This window comes from Delphinus delphis, chromosome 16, assembly GCF_949987515.2.
Source record: "Delphinus delphis chromosome 16, mDelDel1.2, whole genome shotgun sequence".
Classification (NCBI taxonomy): domain Eukaryota; kingdom Metazoa; phylum Chordata; class Mammalia; order Artiodactyla; family Delphinidae; genus Delphinus; species Delphinus delphis.
Genome location: NC_082698.1, coordinates 63,231,314 through 63,253,083, shown reverse-complemented (window position 1 = coordinate 63,253,083; position 21,770 = coordinate 63,231,314). Strand labels below are relative to the sequence as shown.

General features: G+C 37.0%; 1 protein-coding gene and 1 non-coding gene across 3 annotated transcripts in view; both read left to right on the top strand.

Moving 5' to 3' along the window:
• The window catches only part of CCAR1 (cell division cycle and apoptosis regulator 1), a 55,792-nt gene that overhangs the window by 9,264 nt on the left and 24,758 nt on the right, over nucleotides 1-21,770 (top strand). For both annotated transcript variants that reach the window (XM_060034896.1, XM_060034895.1), the window contains exons 3-15: nucleotides 3,200-3,372; nucleotides 3,788-3,832; nucleotides 6,169-6,201; nucleotides 8,670-8,863; nucleotides 10,871-10,985; nucleotides 11,082-11,274; nucleotides 13,864-13,993; nucleotides 14,251-14,412; nucleotides 16,883-17,108; nucleotides 17,698-17,811; nucleotides 18,356-18,522; nucleotides 19,257-19,467; nucleotides 20,285-20,368. In XM_060034896.1, the coding sequence (XP_059890879.1) occupies nucleotides 3,200-3,372; nucleotides 3,788-3,832; nucleotides 6,169-6,201; nucleotides 8,670-8,863; nucleotides 10,871-10,985; nucleotides 11,082-11,274; nucleotides 13,864-13,993; nucleotides 14,251-14,412; nucleotides 16,883-17,108; nucleotides 17,698-17,811; nucleotides 18,356-18,522; nucleotides 19,257-19,467; nucleotides 20,285-20,368 (1,847 nt within the window). The remainder of the gene's footprint in view (nucleotides 1-3,199; nucleotides 3,373-3,787; nucleotides 3,833-6,168; nucleotides 6,202-8,669; nucleotides 8,864-10,870; nucleotides 10,986-11,081; nucleotides 11,275-13,863; nucleotides 13,994-14,250; nucleotides 14,413-16,882; nucleotides 17,109-17,697; nucleotides 17,812-18,355; nucleotides 18,523-19,256; nucleotides 19,468-20,284; nucleotides 20,369-21,770) is intronic.
• Nucleotides 18,160-18,224, top strand: LOC132440126 (small nucleolar RNA SNORD98). The gene has a single exon (XR_009522530.1). It is a non-coding gene; the product is annotated as a small nucleolar RNA SNORD98 (small nucleolar RNA).

The following is a 21,770-nucleotide window of genomic DNA, read 5'->3' as shown; positions in this document are numbered from 1 at the left end:
GATTTTTAAATTTGTGAGTTTGATAAGATCAAGGAACAACAGACGGGACGGGTTTCTCTTATGTGTTTTAATGGTGTGTTCACTGGTATTCAGTATGTCATAACTACTAGTATGTCATAAAATGAAAGCTTTAGTCATATGAAACTGATTTTACATTTTAGAAAATAATATATTTTACATTTGTCCTTAAAGCTTTAAGGAAACTTACCCCTTAGATTTACTTATTAACCTCTGGTAGCCTTTGGTCATTTAGGGCTCATTTCATAGGTTTGTCTGTGGAAGTATTGTTACATAGTTATAAGTATATCTGTTTCAGATGGGCCATGAGACCTTCAACAATCATATTGAATCAGGTACAGATAAATGAACAGACTGTTCCAATCTGGGTAATTGGAAAAAAATCTCCAACTGATAAGTGTTAGGCCACTTATGGAGAGAGAAAGATTAAGTCAGAGATTCATACCTTTGTACTTTGTAAGTATAGAATTATCTTACAGAATATTGATTATAGAAATTCACAAGAAGAGTGGAGAATGCTATGAGCAGGTATTCAAGGATACCTTCTTACATAGCCACAAAAAAGAGGAGCATTAATAAATTTTAATGAAATGTACTTTATTGAGGTTAAAATCGCAAAGGTAAATGATTTTAAAGAGAGCTACATTATACAGACATATAAAAGCCACAACCACATGCACAGTGATTTCACAAAATTTGAATTAACTAGCTAGTAGTGTGCAGCAACTATTACAATGTCAATTTCCTTCCCATAAAGTTCTCCTACCAATCAGTCTGCTTTGTAGTTTCTAATTCATCACATTGACTGTCAGCAGTGGAAAAGAGATTGTGGATATCAGCTATCATCCCACTTACTAAATGCTGTGTAGGAAAAAAAGAGCTCTCTCTGAGATATTAGCCCTGAGCCCTTCTGTGGCAGCTATCAGTACTTTCCAGTGTTCTGGAAATTGGTACCAGCAGATCTGAGGTCAGAGCTCAGGTGGGTGAAGGAGATGCATGCGGATATGGTACTTGAATCACAAGATGTTACTTTTGTCAAGTGCAGAACATCCCAATCTAAGAATTTTAAATACTAATAATTTTTCCTAGGTTCTTTCCCTGTCTTGTGTTTACAAGAGAATTTTGCTTCTGTTATCCTAAAACAGTGGTTCTTAACCTTTTTTGGGTCCGTTATCCTTTTGAAAATCTGATGAAAGCTTTGGACTTTCTTGTCTGTAATTTTACACACAGTTTCAGAAGGTTAACAGGAACTACTGGTTAGAACCTGTGCCCTAGTTTCATACCATTATCTCCATTCTCACTGCAGTTAACTTCATTTTGAATTTACGTTGGTGTTAAGACATTCCTCATTTCTTTCTATTTAAATTAACTTTGTTAGTCTTGGTTTCTCCTTTCTGCCCATCTGTGGCGTCTGACTTACCTTAAAAACAAGAGAGATCTAGAAAAATGATACAGATGAACTTATTTGCAAAGCAGAAATAGAGACACAGAGGTAGAGAACAGACATATCGGGGCAGGGGGATTGGGATGAATTGGGATATTGGGATTGACATATATGTACTACTATGTATAAAATAGGTAACTAATGAGAACCTACTGTAGCTCAGGGAACTCTACTCAGTGCTCTGTGGTGACCTAAATGGGAAGGAAATCCAAAAAAGAGGGGATATATGTATATGTATAGCTGATTCACTTTGCTGTGCAACAGAAACTAACACAACATTGTAAAGCAGCTGTACTCCAATAAAAATTTAAGAAACAAAAACAAGGCTTCCCTGGTGGCTCAGTGGTTGAGAGTCCGCCTGCCGATGCAGGGGACATGGGTTCGTGCCCGGGTCCGGGAAGATCCCACATGCTGCGGAGCGGCTGGGCCCGTGAGCCATGGCCACTGAGCCTGCGCGTCCAGAGCCTGTGCTCCGCAATGGGAGAGGCCACAGCAGTGAGAGGCCTGCGTACCGCAAAAAAAAAAAAGGGAATAAGAGATTAATGTTGTAAGGGTCTAGAATTGTGTATTCAGGACACTCAGTAGGTTTTTTTCCCCACCTTAGATTCTTTTTTTTTTTTTCCTCAACCTTTTTTAATTTTTAAAAATCAGTGTTTTAGCAGGGGATAATTTGTAATTTATATTAATTCCAAACATGATTTCTGGGATTTGTTTGTTTATTTTTGCCTAAGTTGGTTGGTTGGTTTTACTTTTGAGTAGAATTAACCTGGACTCTTAAACAACTGATTGATGATGAACCTCACACTTCTAAAGATTTTCTGGTAGATTCTAGACTAGGTGCTTTGGTTAATTCATTAATGATTTCTGTTCTTTTCCTGTAAGGCACAATCTGTTCTTTCTGTAGGGTTATTAACTTAGTAGCTATAGAGCAGCATTTTTTTTAGTTATTCTCAGATATAAGCAAGATGCTTTGGAAAATGGAGTGTTACATGAGCAAATATTGCTTTTATGGCGACCTCTTTGAGATTCACAATGCTTAGTGGCATATTAAAGGTTCTGAGGATTCCTGCAGTAAAAATATGTGCTTATTAATTCACTGTTTTCTAAACTTTTTAAACCTTGAACCCCTTTTTCCCAAACTTTAATGTCCCAGGAAGCTAGTCGTTACTCTAGGAGATACAGTTTGGGGAAGTGCGGTGCTAGACTGCTGTTTAGTGCTTTGTGTTTTTAAACTGTTCCTATTGTCTGTTTCCTAGTTTTACAGTTCTTTAATAGAGTAGAAGTACATGAAAATTCTCTCCAGTAGGATGTTTTAAGGGTGGGTCACTTCCAGCAGCGCTGCCCTTAATGTATGATTCTAATCTGCTTGAAGATAATACATTCTAGATTAGTAAAATAAGATGGTTTATTTTCTGCTTTTCTTACTAAAAATATTTCTCAAGGGTACTTTAGCCACTTGGTCTAGGTAAGGTTGGTTGGGTTCATTCTGTAGTTTAATTTTATAGATTAATGTTTTCTTATATCTGTCATGACTTGAGCATATATTTAATATAAAGCCATTGGAATCTGAGGTGGGGCATGAATCATTTAAATTCAACAAGCATTAGTAAAATTTTTCTTTAGGTTTTTACTAAGCAATGACAGACTGTAATTCATTACTAAGCACTCATTGAAAATTCCTGGACGGGATCCAAATAATCTTGATTTTTTTTCCCCCTCTTTCTAATCTCATTTTAGCTGCATTGGGTGTTCAGCAGCCATCACTCCTTGGAGCATCTCCTACCATTTACACACAGCAAACTGCATTGGCAGCAGCAGGCCTTACTACACAAACCCCAGCAAACTATCAGTTAACTCAAACTGCAGCATTGCAGCAACAAGCTGCAGCTGCAGCAGCAGCATTGCAACAGGTGAATCTTTAATAGGTTTTAATATGTGACATGCAGAACTTTCAAATCTGAGTAGCTAGGGTAGGTACCTTCACATTTTAAAGAATGAATAGTTGTGGGGTTCTATTATGCTTATTGTTTTATTCTGGTGATAAAAATTCTTTATGCCCAGGACATACAGAGAGATGTAGTTGCATAGTCAAAATTCTTAAGTTCTTGTATCTTAATTATTTGAGTAAAATTCCATTCTTGATGAATCCCAAAGTATAAGTAATCATTATTTTGTTTATTTTAGATGAAGTGTAGATGTTCCAGAAGATTTCTTTTTAGTTTAATTCTGGTTATGTATTTGAATGTATATATATATATGTATATGGCTTTTTGAGAATGACTAAAACTAATGTCCATATTTTTCTTTAAAAAATCTTTTTTCCAGCAATATTCACAACCTCAGCAGGCCTTGTATAGTGTGCAACAACAGGTTAGTTTATATTTTCCATGTTAAAAACTGATTTTTAAAAAGTCATTTGTTCCAACTGAATTTTTGTAGATTTTATTTCCCATCAGTAACCTTAATGTGTGATTTGAATTCTTTTGGGGTGGAGGAAATGTGGTAGGTAAAACGGAATGTCTCCAAGGGAGAGGAGGACAGGAGAGAGGTCCTGAAGACTCAAATCCTCATCTAGTAGCCAGTCCTTGTCACATGTTTCTAAGAAAGCATGCAGAAGAATCTGGAAAGAATCACTCTATTAATGAGTCTTTGGCCTAGTACTCTTATTTGAAACCTCTAGCCCTACTGTGCTGTACTGGACCACATGTGAAAATGAAAAGCTCCTTTTTCCCATTTGAAGCTAAACCGTAGACAGACCTTTGGCTTTCAGCCTGTATTTATTTAAAACAATGGAACCCTGCCTTTTTTTCCCCTAATGAAATTGTGTATTGAAACCTAATATATAAAATATAAAAATAGTGTTGAAAATGGGAGGAAGCCTCCCCCTGTAGTTCTCACCCCTATTCCCAAGGCACATTTGAACAATTTGAAAACTCCTTACTTAGACTAAAAGTTTCTTTGGCTCCTTTTCCCTAAGCTTATACTCTAATCATATTCTTCAAGGGTTATTATATCTGGGATGGTAGAAAGAGGTAACAAAGTGAACCCAAGGAGAAGCATATCAAGCAAAGAAGAGTTTGACTTGCTCAAATCTAGATGGGTTCCAGTCTAAGCACCCATTCTAGGTTTTCCAGGGTTAAGAGGTAGTCTTTGTCCCTTCCCAGTGCCATTAAGGAAGCTTCAGGAAAGTATGGCAGTCAGGAGAGGAAAAGGGGATACAAGAGACAAGGACCAAAAACTTGGATCCAGAGACACTGTGGAGAAACAAGAGGCTTCTCAATCCATTAACACTTGTCCCTAGATCCATGCCCCAATTTCATCCTTGCCTGTTAGGTTTCAGAAGCATTTCATTTGCCCTGAAGATTATAGTATCCCACTAATAATTGCTTTAAACTTCTAAAAAATTGATAAGAGATTGGGGTCCAAGTTGGCTATCTTGTTTTCAGATACCCTTAGACTTATTTTAGTACTGTTAGGAAATACATTATTAAAGCCTGTGTTTTATTTTGAACCACATGAAAATGGCAATACTCAAATGTTCTTGCCCTAAAAAAATGCCATTATTCATCCATTCTTAACTTACAGAAAAATGGAAATTTGATAGATTTAACCTTTAATACATGTCGACCTAGGTAAACAGTGTTTTGAATTAGAATGTCATATAGATTGTTTTCTCCTAGCTTATTTTTAAGTCTGACAAAGATTTATTGGGAAGCTTATTAGTCATAGTAAATAAGAAGTCATGAACAGAAGAACTGTGATCTTCAGATTCTGCCATTGGGCTTAAAACACTAGTTAGAAGCTAATAAGCATTAAGGATGTCTCAAGAGAAATCTTACCTAAGTCCAAATCTTACCCTGACCAGGATATCCACAAACACAGAAATGACGCCCATGTTCTCAGACTGCTTACCTGGGCAGTAGGAAAAAAGACCTTTTCCTCAAGCTATTAAGCATCATCAGGAGATTCCTGCTCTTCTAGCTGTAACCATGGGACACTAGTGCATGATAGACAACTCCAAGCTGGGCAGCTTGAAAAGAATGCTGAAGGATGACAGGGAGCAAGCAGGGATAAGTATTTCTTTGGAGACCCTCCTGATGGTTAATACAGACACAGTCCTGAGGCTTCAGAAAGTTTACTTCTGTTCCAGAGTTTTAAAATTTCCCCCTTCCCACCAATTCCTTTTGCTTTCTGGTAATGTTATACTTTGCTATTGCCAGAGAAACTATGTCAGGGTGTATGGTCCTTTATGGTCCCCATACCTTTGGCAAGTCTGACTGTAAGGACTGCTTCTCATATTAGAGGGATATATATGAATTGGACAGTGAGTAATATTTTTGATACAGGTAGCTTACGGATGATATTGAATCATTTCTGTAGCATGGTAATTAATATGGGGCAGAAGTAGAAATTTACCCCTCTAGGGACTTGTGGGGTTTTTTGGTGGGTGTTATTCCTCTGAAATAACAAAAAAAAAAATTCTTTATCATTATTGAATGAGTTAGTTATATTTAAAGTCTGCAGTTGTTAAAAATAGTTGTAGGAAACCTTATACCTAATGACCTCTGTTACTTTTCACATATTTCTTAATTAGAAATAAAGTACTTATTTAATAGGAATTTTTCCTTTTGTAAAACATCTGTGAAACAGCAGTTCTGATTGATTCTTTTATCTTTACTGCTTTTGTTTGTTTTTCCTGTTTTTAGTTGCAGCAACCTCAGCAGACCCTGTTAACACAGGTTAGTTTGGCATTACTTTATTTCTTATGAATATCTGAATGAAAAGTAGACCAAAGTTTTATTCCTGTTCTAGGTTTTCTTTCAGGGTTTTTTTTTTTTTTTTTAATATATTTATTTATTTATTTATCTGGCTGTGCCGGGTCTTAGTTGCGGCATGCCGCGTGCGGAATCTTCGTTGTGACATGAGGGATCTTTACTTGCAGCATGCGGTCTCTTAGTTGTGGCATATGGGATCTAGTTTCCTAACCAGAGATCGAACCCTGGGCCCCCTTCATTGGGAGCGCAGAGTCTTAACCACTGGACCACCAGGGAACTCCCTCTTTCAAGGTTTAAAGATGAATATTTGTTGGATTCATGTAATAGTTTTAGCAATATAATGTTAAATAAAGATGGAAAACATGTTTTTGTTTTTTCTTTTATGCTGTTTGATTGCTGTTCCTGCTGTGATCTAGTTTGAATAAATATGAGGTCTTATTTTAAATTTAATACTGATTTTGGCTTTTACATTTTCTTTGTAGCTAGTATTTTTAAGAATGTTTTTGTACATGTTATATCTTTTCTACTTTGACCTTAGGTGGTGAGTTATTGTGTTGCATTATCAGCTTGATTTTTCAGCAACATTAAAAAGTTTGTCAACTTTAGATATGTAATGCTACTTTAGGCTTTGTGGACCACTTACAGTCTATGTTGCTTTTTTTTTTTTCTTTTTAAACAATTCTTTAAAAGTGTAAAAACTGGGAATTCCCTGGTACTCCAGTGGTTAGGACTCTGTGCTTTCACTGCCAAGGGCCTGGGTTCGATCCCTGGTCGGGGGACTAAGATCCCGCAAGCCACACGCCGCAACCTAAAAAGAAAAAAAAAAGTGTAAAAACGACCCTTGGCTTGTAAGTTTGTGTAAAGATGATAAACTGTGGGCTGGATTTGGCCCGTGGGTTGTGGTTCACTGACCCCTGGTGTATGCAGCTGTTAAAAAGAAAGCAGAACTTGTAATAGTAACTGGAGACAGTGATTGCCCCATGGATAGGGAACTAGGTAGCTAAGGAACAGGAATAGGTGAAAAGCTTTTTACTGTATAACCTTTTGTACCTGTATAGTCTTGAACCTGTTAGTTACTTTAAAAAAATAAAGTATACTTCAGTTGAGAAATAAACCTCACTTTGTATTTATTAAAGAACTAAAATTGGGACTTCGCTGGTGGTCCAGTGGTTAAGACTCTGTGCTTCCACTGCAAGGGGTGTGAGTTTGATCCCTGGTCAGGGAGCTAAGATCCCACATGCTGCACAACCAAAAAAAAAAAAAAAGAACTAAAATTGATGAACACCTACGTCCTATTTTCAATCTCCAATAGTAGGATTTTCAGACTGAATAGAAAAGCTGTAAAAGTTAGTCTTTGCTTAGAATAACACTTCCCAAAGTGTGCCCATAAAGCATTAGTGTCTTGTCTTATTATGTTAAAGAAACTTTGTGAGAAAATTTTGTGGCTACAGTTTAAGAAATGCTGAGTTCCTTTAATATATATATAGGACTTAACTTTTTTTTTAATTGTAGAACTTAGAGACTTGCTTTATTGGGCAGGTGTAAAACGAATTATGGAATTCATTTGAGTTGAAGAATCAGATGATCCTTTCTTTTTAATGGTTTTATTTCTGTTTACATACAGAAGTTTTAATCAGTAATATGTTGTTATTCATGTTTGATTATGTCAGAAGAGACCAATGAAAGTGTTACCTTTCCTCCCAGTTTGAGATATAATTGACATATAACATTGTATTAGTATAAGGTGTACAGCATGATTTAATAATACATATATATTGTGAGATGATTTCCACAGTCAGTTTAGTTAACGTGCATCACCTCTTGTAAGTGAACTTCTTTTTTCTTCTGATGAGAACTTTCAAGATCTACTCTCTTAGCAAGTTTCAAATGTAGGATACAGTATTGTTAACCGTAATCACCATCCTGTACGTTACATCCCCACTGGAAGTTTGTACTTTTCAACCACCTTCACCCATTTCCCCCACCACACCCCCTCCTCTGGCAGCCACCAATCTGTTTTCTGTTTTTATGAATTCTTTGTTTTTTTTAGGATCCACATATAAGTGAGATCATATATATATTTGTCTTTCTCTGACTTATTTCAATTATCTAGGACTTTCCTGAGTCTTTGTTATGCCATTATGGATTTTGAATTTCTAAGAGGGGGCTAGAGTATGCGGTGTTTTTTTAACTCATTGCACTGTGGTGACTTTTTCCTGAAACGTCCTGGGGAAACTTTCATCTGAGGGAACTTAATCATGAAATCGATCAAAAATAACGTAATTTTTCAGACTTGATTTTCATCTTCAAGGTGTACGTATGTGTTTTCTAACTTCAAATTGTTTTTAGCATTTTGAGCTATTTTTAACTAGTTTTAAGTTCTAGACTGCTTCATATCATTACCTTAATTTGGTGTTGATTTTGTTTTATAGCCGGCTGTCGGACTGCCTACAAGCCTTAGCTTGTCAACTCCTCAACCAGCAGCTCAGATAACTGTATCATATCCAACACCAAGGTCCAGTCAGCAACAGACACAACCTCAGAAACAGCGTGTTTTTACAGGGGTGGTTACAAAACTACACGATACATTTGGATTTGTGGATGAAGATGTATTCTTTCAGCTTAGGTAAACTTCATTAGGTGTTGACAAATGCCTTCTTGTATTTAGCATTAAGTATATTGATAAGACACCTACTTAACTGTGGCATGGAATTATGGTTTAGCTCTAATTTTCTGCTTTAATCATTCAACCTGTACCTGTGACATTTTTTTAAATTAATTAATTAATTTAGGCTGCATTGGGTCTTCGTTGCTGCACATGGGCTTTCTCTAGTTGTGGCGAGCAGGGGGCTACTCTTCGTTGTGGTGCGTGGGCTTCTCATTGCGGTGGCTTCTCTTGGTGTGGAGCACAGGCTCTAGGCACACGGGCTCAGTAGTTGTGGCTTGCGGGCTCTAGAGCGCAGGCTCAGTAGCTGTGGCGCGCGGGCTTAGTTGCTCTGTGGCATGTGGGATCTTCCCAGACCAGGGCTCAAACCCATGTCCCCTGCACTGGCAGGCAGATTCTTAACCACTGTGCGAGCAGGGAAAGTCCCCTGTGACATTTTTTGATGGAGAATGTGACTGAAGATATCTTTTTATCATTGAACAAAGTAGTCATCATGAATTCTTTATAAATGTTTTGTAGGAGTGAGTTTACATTTCTAGCTATTCATGAGCAGACTTACAGTGAGATTAAAAATTGAAGGGGTTGGGCTTTCCTGGTGGCGCAGTGGTTGAGGGTCCGCCTGCCGGTTGAGGGGACGCAGGTTTGTGCCCCGGTCCGGGAGGATCTCGCATGCCGCAGAGCGGCTGGGCCCGTGGGCCGTGGCTGCTGGGCCTGCGCGTCCTGAGCCTGTGCTCCGCAGCGGGAGAGGCCACGGCGGTGAGAGGCCCGCGTACCGCAAAAAAAAAAAAAAAAAAAAAAAAAAATGAAGGGGCTTCCCAGGTGACGCAGAGGTTGAGAGTCCGCCTGCCAATGCAGGGGACACGGGTTCGTGCCCCGGTCCGGGAAGATCCCACATGCCGCAGAGCGGCTGGGCCCGTGAGCCATGGCCGCTGAGCCTGCACGTCCGGAGCCTGTGCTCCGCAACGGGAGAGGCCACGACAGTGAGAGGCTCGCGTACCGCAAAAAAAAAAAAAAAAAAAAAATTGAAATAGTCATGTGCCTTTTAAAATTTAATCTTTTGTTTGACATATCTAATGACATGTATGTAAAATATTTTAGTTGAAAAAATGATAGGATTAAATGACCTGGGCTTCCCTGGTGGCACAGTGGTTAAGAATCCACCTGCCAATGCAGGGGACACGGGTTCGAGCCCTGGTCCGGGAAGATCCCACGTGCCGTGGAGCAACTAAGCCCATGCACCACAACTACTGAGCCTGTGCTCTACAGCCCACAATCCACAACTACTGAGCCCATGTGCCACAGCTACTGAAGCCTGCGCACCTAGAGCCTGTGCTCTGCAATAAGAGAAGCCACGACAGTGAGAAGCCCGCACACCGCAACTAGAGAAAGCCCACGCCCAGCAACGAAAACCCAACGCAGCCAAAAATATAATTAATTAATTAATTAAATAAATTTATTTTAAAAAACAGAATAAATGACTAATCAATGGATTTGAAATAGTATTTTGTTAGTGTTGTGATGGTTGCAGGAAATATATATTTCCTTAGTTATTTCAAATGTATTTCTAATTAGCTTCCTTAGAAATACTTTGGGAAATTAAGTTTAATTACTATATAAGCTTTTTCTGTACAAGTGGGTCTCCTGTTTTCCATCTTTTCTGCATTTCTCTCTTTCCAAAGCCCAAGGCAAATCTTACTCTTGGGTTATAAAAGAAAGTGCTTTAGAGGGAGGGACACACTATTAGGAGGATACAGGGTAGAAAATTATCTCTTACACTTGAAACGGTTTATAAAGCAAGGTTGAAACACGATCAGTTCTAAAAATAAGTCTAGGAGGTATGTCTATTTTTTAAAAGAGCTTTTTAGGCTTCCATTTCTGGTATAGTTTACTTTAAAATGCTAAATATATAAATCTTTTTTGGAGGAATCTCTTCTAATTGTGTTCGTATTTACCTTAATTTTTTTTTAGCGCTGTCAAAGGGAAAACCCCCCAAGCGGGTGACAGAGTATTGGTTGAAGCTACGTATAATCCCAATATGCCTTTTAAATGGAATGCACAAAGAATTCAAACACTACCAAATCAGGTATATAAAATAGGTATTATGAAAACTTGGTGGTTGGGTCTTCCAATTTACAAAGATTTTTCTTTTTAAAAATTTTTTTTCTTTATTTTTGTTAAGAATCAGTCGCAAACCCAACCTTTACTGAAGACTCCTCCTGCCGTACTTCAGCCAATTGCACCACAGACGACATTTGGTGTTCAGGCTCAGCCCCAGCCCCAGTCACTGCTGCAGGCACAGATTTCAGCAGCCTCTATTACGCCACTATTGCAGACACAGCCCCAGCCTTTATTACAGCAGCCACAGCAGAAAGGTATTACATGCAATGTATCTTTTCCTTTTAGGGTTCAGACTAACACACAAATGTTCGGTTATTGAAATAATGAGAGTATGGTATTAATTACAAAAAAGGCAGGAACTTCCAGAATACTTGAAAGGAAACTTAAATATCTTGTGTTAAGCACTTCTACTTGTATAGCAATTTGGAAGTGTTTTATTTTATTTCTCTTATTCAAAGACGTACTCTTTGTGAACTTAAATATCAAAACTAATAATCCCCTGTCCCCCTATTGGCATCTTATCATTTACAGAAGAAAATGTTTTGAGTCTTATTTTCTTAATGAACATAACATTTTATATACATGTAGAATCTGGTGGCAGCACTTTACTCATTGAACCATAGTGCATCAAATAAATGAGCTGTGTTTTATTTTTTTCTTTTTATTTTTTTAAATAAATTTATTTATGACTGCGTTGGGTCTTCGTTGCTGCCCACAGGATTCTCTAGTTGCGGAGAGTGGGGGCTACTCTTCGTTGTGGTGCGCGAGCTTCTCATCGTGGTGGCTTCTCTTTGTTGTGGAGCACGGGCTCTAGGCACATGGGCTTCAGCAGTTTGGGCTCGCGGGCTCTAGAGTGCAGGCTCAGTAGTTGTGGCGCACGGGCTTAGTTGCTCCGCGGCATGTGGGATCTTCCCAGACCAGGGCTGGAACCCGTGTCCCCTGCATTGGCAGGCGGATTCTTAACCACTGCGCCACCAGGGAAGTCCCTGAGCTGTGTGCGGGTTTTTTTGTTGTTGTTGTTGTTTTTAATTTATTTATTTTTGGCTGCATTGGGTCTTTGTTGCTGCACGCGGGTTTCTCCCTAGCTGTGGCGAGTAGGGGCTGCTCTTCATTGCGGTGCACGGGCTTCTCATTGCATTGGCTGCTCTTGTTGCGGAGCACGGGCTCTAGGCATGCAGGCTTCAGTAGTTGTGGCACGCGGGCTCTAGAGCGCATGCCCAGTAGTTGTGGCGCATGAGCTTAACTGCTGCGTGGCGTGTGGGATCTTCCCGGACCAGGGCTCAAACCCGTTTCCCCTGCATTGGCAGTTTGATTCTTAACCACTGCACCACCAGGGAAGCCCTGAGCTGTGTTTTAAATTTTCTTTTGCAAATTGATAATTTGAAACTCTGTACGTTTTCTTATCAAAATAATATTAAAAATGATAGCCTTGACTTTAGCAGAAGTCTGCTTAATTGGTATTTTTTTAAAATGTAATTGTGGCATTTTCTCTTATCATAAATTGACACAAATATAGCAAAGTTACAAAACAGATTTCAGTGTAATGAGCTATTAAAATGAGCACGCGTGTAATCACTACTTGTTAACTATTTTTCTTTTTTAATAGTTTTACTCTTAAGTATGCATGTTCATAAATATACTTTAGTTTTGTTTGTTTTTGAATTTTACATAATGTGTGATTCCACCTATAGAATCTTTTCTGTAAGACTTTTGTTCAACATTATGTTTTAAAGTTTTTCATATTTATTCCATGTGGCTCTAGTTTCTTTGTTTTCATTATTGCACAATATTCCATTGTATGACTATTGTACAATATTCCATTGTATGAATATTGTACAGTTTATATGTTTTTCTTTGCTAAACGTTTGGATTGTTTCTAGTTTTTGTTTTCTGAAAACACTGCTGTGAGTGGTCATAATGCAAGCATTATGACATTTCACCCCTGTTTATATTAAGCATGCCTTTCCTAAAAGAGAATCCTTTCCTATATTACCAGAATCTACTGTCACGTCTAAGAAGAAGCATTTAGATACCCTGTTTATATTCAGACCTTCCCAGTTGTCTCCGAAATGTCTTTTAAAAAGGTTGTTTTTTGTTTCCTAAACGAAAAGGTAGTCAAGTTTCATGTGTTGTATCTGGTTATGTTTCTTTAATCTTTTTTATTCCAAAATGGTTTCCCACTTTTTGTTTCTTCGTTTATAACATTGACTTTTTAAGAAATTGGTCTAGTTGACTTGTAGATTCTTTCGGAATGTTGTGTTCTGGATTTGTCTTGATTCCTTATTTTATTTTCACCTTGTTTCTCATTCTGCCATATAAACTATAAACTAGAAGTTAAGTCTAAAGGCTTTTGGCAAGACTACATTATAGGTGATGTTTTCTAATTCATACTGCATCATACTAGAAGGCACGTGTAGTTAGATTCTTCTACTGTTATTGATGTTAAATTTGATTACTTGGTCAAGTGGTGGCCGTAGCTCTCTCCATTATAGAGGTTCTTTTTCTTTGTGTGGATAATGTCTGGATGATACTTTGGTGTTCTGCGAATGTCTTGTTGTATAGCGGTCTTTGGTTTAATATCTGTAGGTCAGAGATTGGCAAACTACACCTCTTGGATTTGGTCTGTGGCCTGGTTTTCTATGGTCCCTGAGCTAAAAATGGTTTTTACATTTTTAAACAATTATTTTAAAATATACAAATATGCAGATGGTCTCTACCATTTACCATTTATGGGTCACAAAACCTAAAATATTAGCCAAATTTTTCTGTATAAAATTTGACCAAGTAATGCTTTTGAGCTTCATTTAAATAAATTAAAACATCTTTTTCTGTGTCTTTTAAAGCTGGTTTATTGCAACCTCCTGTCCGTATAGTTTCACAGCCACAACCAGCACGAAGGTTAGATCCACCATCCAGATTTTCAGGAAGAAATGACAGAGGGGATCAAGTGCCCAACAGAAAAGATGACCGAAGGTATGTTTTTAAAAGTATACTTTTGATGGTGGTGATGGTTGCACAGTGTGAATGCACTTAATGCCACTGAACTGTATACTTCAAAATGGTTAAAATGGTAAGTTTATTATATTATTTATATTTTACCACAATTTTCAAAAAGCTATTAAAAATGTATACTGTGGATTTTTGCTTATATTACCTGTGACATTTATTTCACTAAAGAACTCTTCAGTAATGCCAGAAATAATAGTAATTTTAGAAAAATTTGCTTTAAGTCGTGAAAGGGAGAGAGAAAGACGTAGATCCAGAGAAAGATCTCCTCAGAGAAAACGTTCCCGGGAGAGATCTCCTCGAAGAGAGAGAGAACGGTCACCTCGGAGAGTTCGACGTGTTGTTCCACGTTACACAGTTCAGTTTTCAAAGTTTTCTTTAGATTGGTAAGTTCTTTTTTTCCCCATTGTTTTCTTAAATTACTAATTTCATAATTTTGTGTAATTTGGAGGAATGTGATACATTGAGAGATATTTTTCTTACAACTTTCATTTCCTGACATTTGGTGCTCTTAGTTATATAAGGGCAGAAATGCATTTGAAGTAGCATTTTAGTTGCAAGAGTGCATTATTTTCATACACTCATTAAAGATACCAGCCACTGAAAAAGGCAGCCCCTCTGTAATGGAGTAGTTCCTTAAAGGTAAAATTATTTAAGATTCAGATTTATTGATAACTTTACTAAGGGCTTACATAGTTCATTATGTATGATGAAGTAATGATACAGTAGTAACCAATTATTTTAAGTTAGCTGTGGCCATGTAGTATAATAGAAACACAGGTCTACATATATACTCACAAGACACGTAACATAAAACACATATGTGTGTATACATCAATACATTTTTAACCTTTGAAATCAGAGGTCAGTAGAAAGTTACCAAGAATTTCTGAGCTTCACTTGTGAAATGGAACTTATATCAGCTAGCAGAATTATTGTGAGGTTGAGTTGATTTCATGTATCTAAAGCACTTATAACCCAGTGTATGGCAGTTGTAGATACTCAGTGGTGGTTGGGATGTGGTGACCAACTAGGTAATAGCTGGAAAATCCTAATTCATGTAGAGGCAAATTGGTAAATGACTAATTTGCTCTAATGGAGAGGAAGAATCATCTAAAGGTCTTGGGGCTGGCAATTGTGTGTAAGATAAATTAATAGATGGAAAAAACAAATTTACAGTAAAATAAGAAAAATGAATCATTAATAGTGTTTAAAGCTGTTCGGCATAGGAACAAATAACTGTGCGCAGTGTCTTGAGAGGGTATTGCTGCATTTCAGCAAAGTATAATAATTAATATTCATAATACTGGCCTACAAAAGTTAAAATTTCTATTTATTCAGTTCTAGATTGAGTAAATCAGTGTAGTATTTAAGCTACTCAGTGCCCAAAAAAATCTTGCTTGATGACTTTGCTTAATTGTTAATGTAGTAGATGTTCATTTACTCTTGCATGTGGTCAAATCATCAACTATTCTTAATTTTTACTAGTTTTCTTGTTATCCCTGTTTACTTGTATACTTAAAAAATATCTTGTCTGCATATTTCAGAGAAATTCATTGGAAACAAAACCACTTCTCCAGCCCCAGAAATATTAACTAGAGCAGCTCTGCTTTTAAACTCATCTGTTCCCAGTCTAGAATGCTATTCTGGGAGGAGCTGATACTTAGGATATAAATTGAGCAGCTGTCTTTCTCCTTCCAAGTTAAATCTTCACAGTTTCACTTCATTACTTTTTTGCTGTACGCGGGCCTCTCACTGTTGTGGCCTCTCCCGTCGCAGAGCACAGGCTCCGGACACGCAGGCTCAGTGGCCATGGCTCACAGGCCCAGCTACTCCGCGGCATGTGGGATCTTCCCGGACCGGGGAACGAACCCGTGTCCCCTGCATCGGCAAGTGGACTCCCAACCACTGTGCCACTAGGGAAGCCCCATTCTATATTTCTTATTTTTAGGTTTCACATAAAAAGACATCCCTGTAGATACATTAGTTCATATTACGTACTCTTGCCTTTAGTTGTCATTTGAAAGGACGGTGTAGTTATCTTTTCATCTTACAGACTATTGGTGTTTTCCACTCTTCATTATGCTTTTAACAGAAATCTCTTGGCCTATTAACCAGATTGATTTACTTTTGAGTTTCTCTCCTTTAAAAGCTCTGTTTCTTAGGAAAAAGTAAATCGTCCTTTAAAAAAAAAAATTCATTATGCCAGATTTAAAAGGCAAGAAACTTATCCTCTCTTTACATAGTAAATAATCAGGTATGGATCTTAATCATTAGATAGAGAGGTATGGAGATGTGGATAATCCAAAAAACGTTTGGGTTTTGTTTTCATGTAGACTTTTATATTTAATTTTAAATTAACTATGCCTGATCTGGGATCTTACTGTAGAATAAAGGTTGTATTTTTTCTGACACTGTATAAACCTGATTGAGGAGCACTCATACTAATTGGTACCACTCTTATTCCTTTTTTATATCCATTTTATATGAATCATAATTTTCTCAAAAATGCAGCTTCAACTGAGGCAGAATTGCTTTTGTTCAGATCTTTTCTGGAGCTTGAAGTTATTTCAAAGGGTCTTGTCTAAATGAATTTTAAGCTACACACAAAAAATAAAGAAATAACGGTAACACGTAGATACTAGTTATTTATTCAAAGCTGTAAGTAAACATATTTGAAAATGACATTTTCATGTACTTCTATGTAAATCTATAGCTCATTCATTAACAGTGACTGTTCATTTTCAGCTGGCTGTTAACTGTATCAAATTATATATTTAGCTTTAGAATTGAATGAATCTTTGCATAGTATTTGGTGTTAAGGCTCTTTATTCACTCCTTATGTCTGTTTTTCAGTCCTAGTTGTGACATGATGGAACTAAGGCGCCGTTATCAGAATTTATATATACCTAGTGACTTTTTTGATGCTCAGTTTACATGGGTGGATGCTTTCCCTTTGTCAAGACCATTTCAGCTGGGAAATTACTGCAATTTTTATGTAATGCACAGAGAAGTAGAGTCCTTAGAGAAAAATATGGCCATTCTTGATCCACCAGATGCTGATCACTTATACAGTGCAAAGGTTTGTATTCTGTGATACACAGCTAAAATTTCTGAGTAGTTATTCATATTAAGAATGTATGTGGAATTAATCTTCAGAAAGTGGTTATTACATTTAAGATCTGAATGCCTGTGTTTTCTTCTTGTCTCCCAGATTCTGTTTTGGTTATTTAAGTAATTTAACCTCTTTTTGCCTTAACTCTTGAGCTGTAAAAATGTTGTTATTGCTTTAACATTTTGAACCTTATAAAAATGTGAAGATGAAGTTCATTTTATTGAGCTTTTTGGAATGTTCTATGATTTCTGGTAGCCCCAGATAAAAATGTAATGTTGGGTGAATGCACTATATGTGAGTCTTCAGGGTAACATTCAGTACATTGTTTATGGTCAGTAGTTTTCTGCTATTCGAAAAACATTGATCAAAAAGCATTCCTTGAAAAGTTAAAACTATGTAATTATAAGGTATCTAATACCATTTCTGCTATAGTGTTTTACTTTCCATTTTTATAAAAAACTTCAGATATCTATTATGTAAGGATAATTAGTAGTGCTTCTCATTTTTTTACATTACTTTAGACTTTTGACAGGATTGAATTATTTGACTATAATAGGTAATGCTGATGGCTAGCCCTAGTATGGAAGATTTGTATCATAAGTCATGTGCTCTTGCTGAAGACCCACAAGAACTTCGAGATGGATTTCAACATCCTGCTAGACTTGTTAAGGTAAAGTGAAACATTTATTTTAACTTTAGGTGTATATTTGCTTTGCTTAGTTCTAACTGTGTATATATAGAATTAAAAAATACTACCATTTAAATTTTGTTGATTTGTTTTATATCTAATTTTAATATAGTTACGGCACTCAATGATGTAGATGTTTTTCTCATTGCAGATTAACGGCTATATCTTATTTGTATGTCACTAGTTCAACTGTCGTTTTGATGTTTTATGTTTGAAGCATAGTAAAATCTTAGTGATAATGGGTTTAGTGTATCAGGATGCTCTTAAACTTTGAATTATAGCTTGTTTCTTTAAAAGAACTTTTTATCTGAGGAAATATTTTAGAAGGATGAGTTATGATGTATAAATCCTATTCCATTGCTGAAATGCAGTGTGGAACACGATGAACTGAACTCTTCCTTGACTGACAGATACCCGAGGTAGTAAAAATGATATTAGAAAGGTTTGTTCCTTTACTTTTCCAGTATTTCATTTGTAATTTGACAAGTTGCATAATATATGTAAATGATTCTTTGTTTTAAATTAGTTTTTAGTGGGCATGAAAGGCAAGGATGAAGCCATGGCCATTGGAGGCCACTGGTCTCCTTCGTTGGATGGACCAGACCCAGAAAAAGACCCCTCTGTGTTGATTAAGACTGCTATTCGTTGTTGTAAGGCTCTGACAGGCATTGATCTAAGTGTATGCACACAATGGTAAGTACCAATTCATTTCTTGATTAGAAATGTTTTTCTAATAGTTATATAGATGTTCTTGTCTATCAGCCTTCTCCCCCACCCCTTATTTTAGCAATCTTGATCATGCAGGTAATCTCAAAGGAAAATACTAATTTTAGCAAAAGTTTATTTGGTGCCAAAAATGTTTGGGGGAAAAAGGATTAAGAACTAATCAAAATAAACTGAAATTTTTAATGTTTTGTTATGCTGAACTTTGGAAGTTGGATGTATGTTGAAAATATTTTTCATTTCATGCATAGCTGGAGAAGATCGTCAAGAGAGAACTTCATTTCATTATAATTCTTTTGTTATAAAATGATGTAGTTGCTGATTATTTTTGTTCAGCCATATTTTCTCTTGAGGCTTATTTGTCCTGTGTATTTTAGTATATTTCTTGTGACTTAATTGAGAATATTCTTTTTTTAGCACATGAAATCTGAACAGCTATCCAGCTTCTTCAGGTATTCTCTAAAATATGGGTAGCTCTGTAATCAAACTTTGAAAATGCCTTGGGGAACATATTCTTCTTTTAACCATAAAATATTGTACAAATGTACCAAAAGAGGAACTATGGCTTCTATAATTTTTTTTTCTTTAGACCAACCTCAAGTTCTTGCAGCAAAATTTCTTTACTTGATGTGCTACAAGTGAACTAGGGTCTTTAAAATGTATTTTAGAATTTTTTTTCCAACATGCTTCTTCCCTTGCAACAGGTACCGTTTTGCAGAGATTCGCTACCATCGCCCTGAGGAGACCCACAAGGGGCGTACAGTTCCAGCTCATGTGGAGACAGTGGTTTTATTTTTCCCGGATGTTTGGCATTGCCTTCCCACCCGCTCAGAGTGGGAAACCCTCTCCCGAGGATACAAGCAGCAGCTGGTCGAGAAGCTTCAGGGTGAACGCAAGGAGGCTGATGGAGAACAGGCACTGAACGCTAATCCCTTTTTCTATTTCCGCTTCTCACAGGCACAGGAACACAGGCACAAATGCACACCACACACTACATAACAAACACACATGGAGGAACATAACTGGTAACAGCGACTGGTAATCCAGCTTTCAGCAGTATAGTTGTATGTTCTTTTCTCTTAAAAAAAAAAAATCTGTCTATTCTAACTTTAAGAGTGCTGAGACCTCAAAGGAAAATAAGTTGTGCTTAAATTGCACAGAATTTTGTTTTTATCATAGGTCTAGTTGCTGGAATCTGGGACCAGTTGTTGAGCAAGATTCAGTATTAAGCCATTTTAAACATTTTGCCATTTTCTAAAATTTAAAAAATTTTCTCTTTCACGGTCATCAGTTCTAGTCATGGATATTTGAAATTGGACAACCACAAGTCTGAGAGATTTGAAATTTCAGGCTATGTGGCATCGTCTTTGGTACATTTGAAAGGTCTGACTAAATCAGTCTTAACTTTGGGTGGCTTGAAAATTGGGGCAAGATCACACACTGTTTGGTTAGTGGAGATCGGCAGTGTTTGTGCATCCCTGATATCCTTTGTGTTGTAATTTATCACCCTTTTGTGTTTCACAGATCTGGCTTTGATTGGCTGATGAGTGTCTTTGTGATCAGTTAAAAGTGGTAGAATGTATGTACGTGGACTTGCCTAAATAATAACTTTAGGAGAAGACAATCTGAAACATTTGTGACCTTGCACAGATCAGCAACAGACTTTTAAAAGTAAATTACCTTTATTTTAAGGTTTCAGAATAGTAATTCTGTTCTTTACTTTGTATATCAGGATGAAGAAGAGAAGGATGATGGTGAAGCTAAAGAAATTTCCACTCCTACCCATTGGTCTAAACTTGACCCGAAGACAATGAAGGTAACTTTGAAAGTAATGGTATTTAATTTGGAATCTCTGAACAGGAATAGAGGATGTTGTGGACAGTAGTTTTTCAGATATAAGCCATTAGAAATGAAGTCCACTGGTTTTATATAAATATTCTTTGTTGTTTGTGTGTGTGTGTGTCAAAATTAAATAAAAGGTGACTTCATACATCAGCCACTGTCGAATGTAATATACATGTGCCTATAGTATGAGCAATATTTGCTTTTTGCTTTGGGAACTAACCAAGAGGTGGAATTTCTGCACTTAATTAACTTAAATTCAAGCAGAAGGAATGAAACATAGGAAAAAGATTATGCAGTTTTTAAATAAAATTTAAAAATAAAATGTGGATTGATATACATCTGAAATAGGAAGAAGATAATTTAAGAGGCTTTTTTGAAAATCTTTGATTAACCCATCATACTAGTTTGTTTTTGCTCCCCAGCGTCTTTGGACCTATTATCTTTTTGCAGTTTTGCATCTCTGGGCCTATATTGTGAATGTAGATCCGTAGATTCTACGTATATAAATTCTACATAGATCAGAAGATCAGAAGCTGGCTTGCTTTTGCAACTTCCTGTTTAACACATAAAAGCTGACCTTTTTATTAACTTCTGTCCTCAGCAAAATACAGGTTTTTTTCTTTTTTATGAAAGTCTAGTTTTTAAACCAGCATTGCTTTGTTTGTTTGTTTGTTTGTTTTTTGCGGTACGCGGGCCTCTCACCGTTGTGGCCTCTCCCGTTTTGGAGCACAGGCTCCGGACGCGCAGGCTCTGCGGCCATGGCTCACGGGCCCAGCCGCTCCGCGGCATGTTGGATCTTCCTGGACCCGGGCACGAACCTGTGTCCCCTGCATCGGCAGGCGGACTGTCAACCACTGCGCCACCAGGGAAGCCCAACATTGCTTTTTTAGTAGAGAATGTGTATCATAAGAATGTGCTCTTCTTACACTATGCCAAGTTATTTTCCTCAACATCAGGTTTCATATAGAGTGCTATAGATTCAGAAAGTTAGATTAAGCCTGCACTCCAAGGACTTTTTGTCAAACTGATGGCTCTGCTATTGTTTCTTATTTTAAAGTTTGTATTCCTTTTCTTCTTTTTATGAATAGAAATTTATTATTTGTAAAGCACATTTCCAATAAAATTGGGATGATTTTCAGTATCTCTCCCTTAATAAAGAAAAATTTTAGTAAACAAGATGACAAATTACCCATATTATCACGAGAAATCTTTTTTTCTTTTTTAACATCTTTGTTGGAGTATAATCGCTTTACAATGTTGTGTTAGTTTCTGCTGTATAACAAAGTGAATCAGTTATACATATACATATATCCCAATATCCCCTCCCTCTTGGATCTACCTATCCCACCCCTCTAGGTGGTCACAAAGCACCG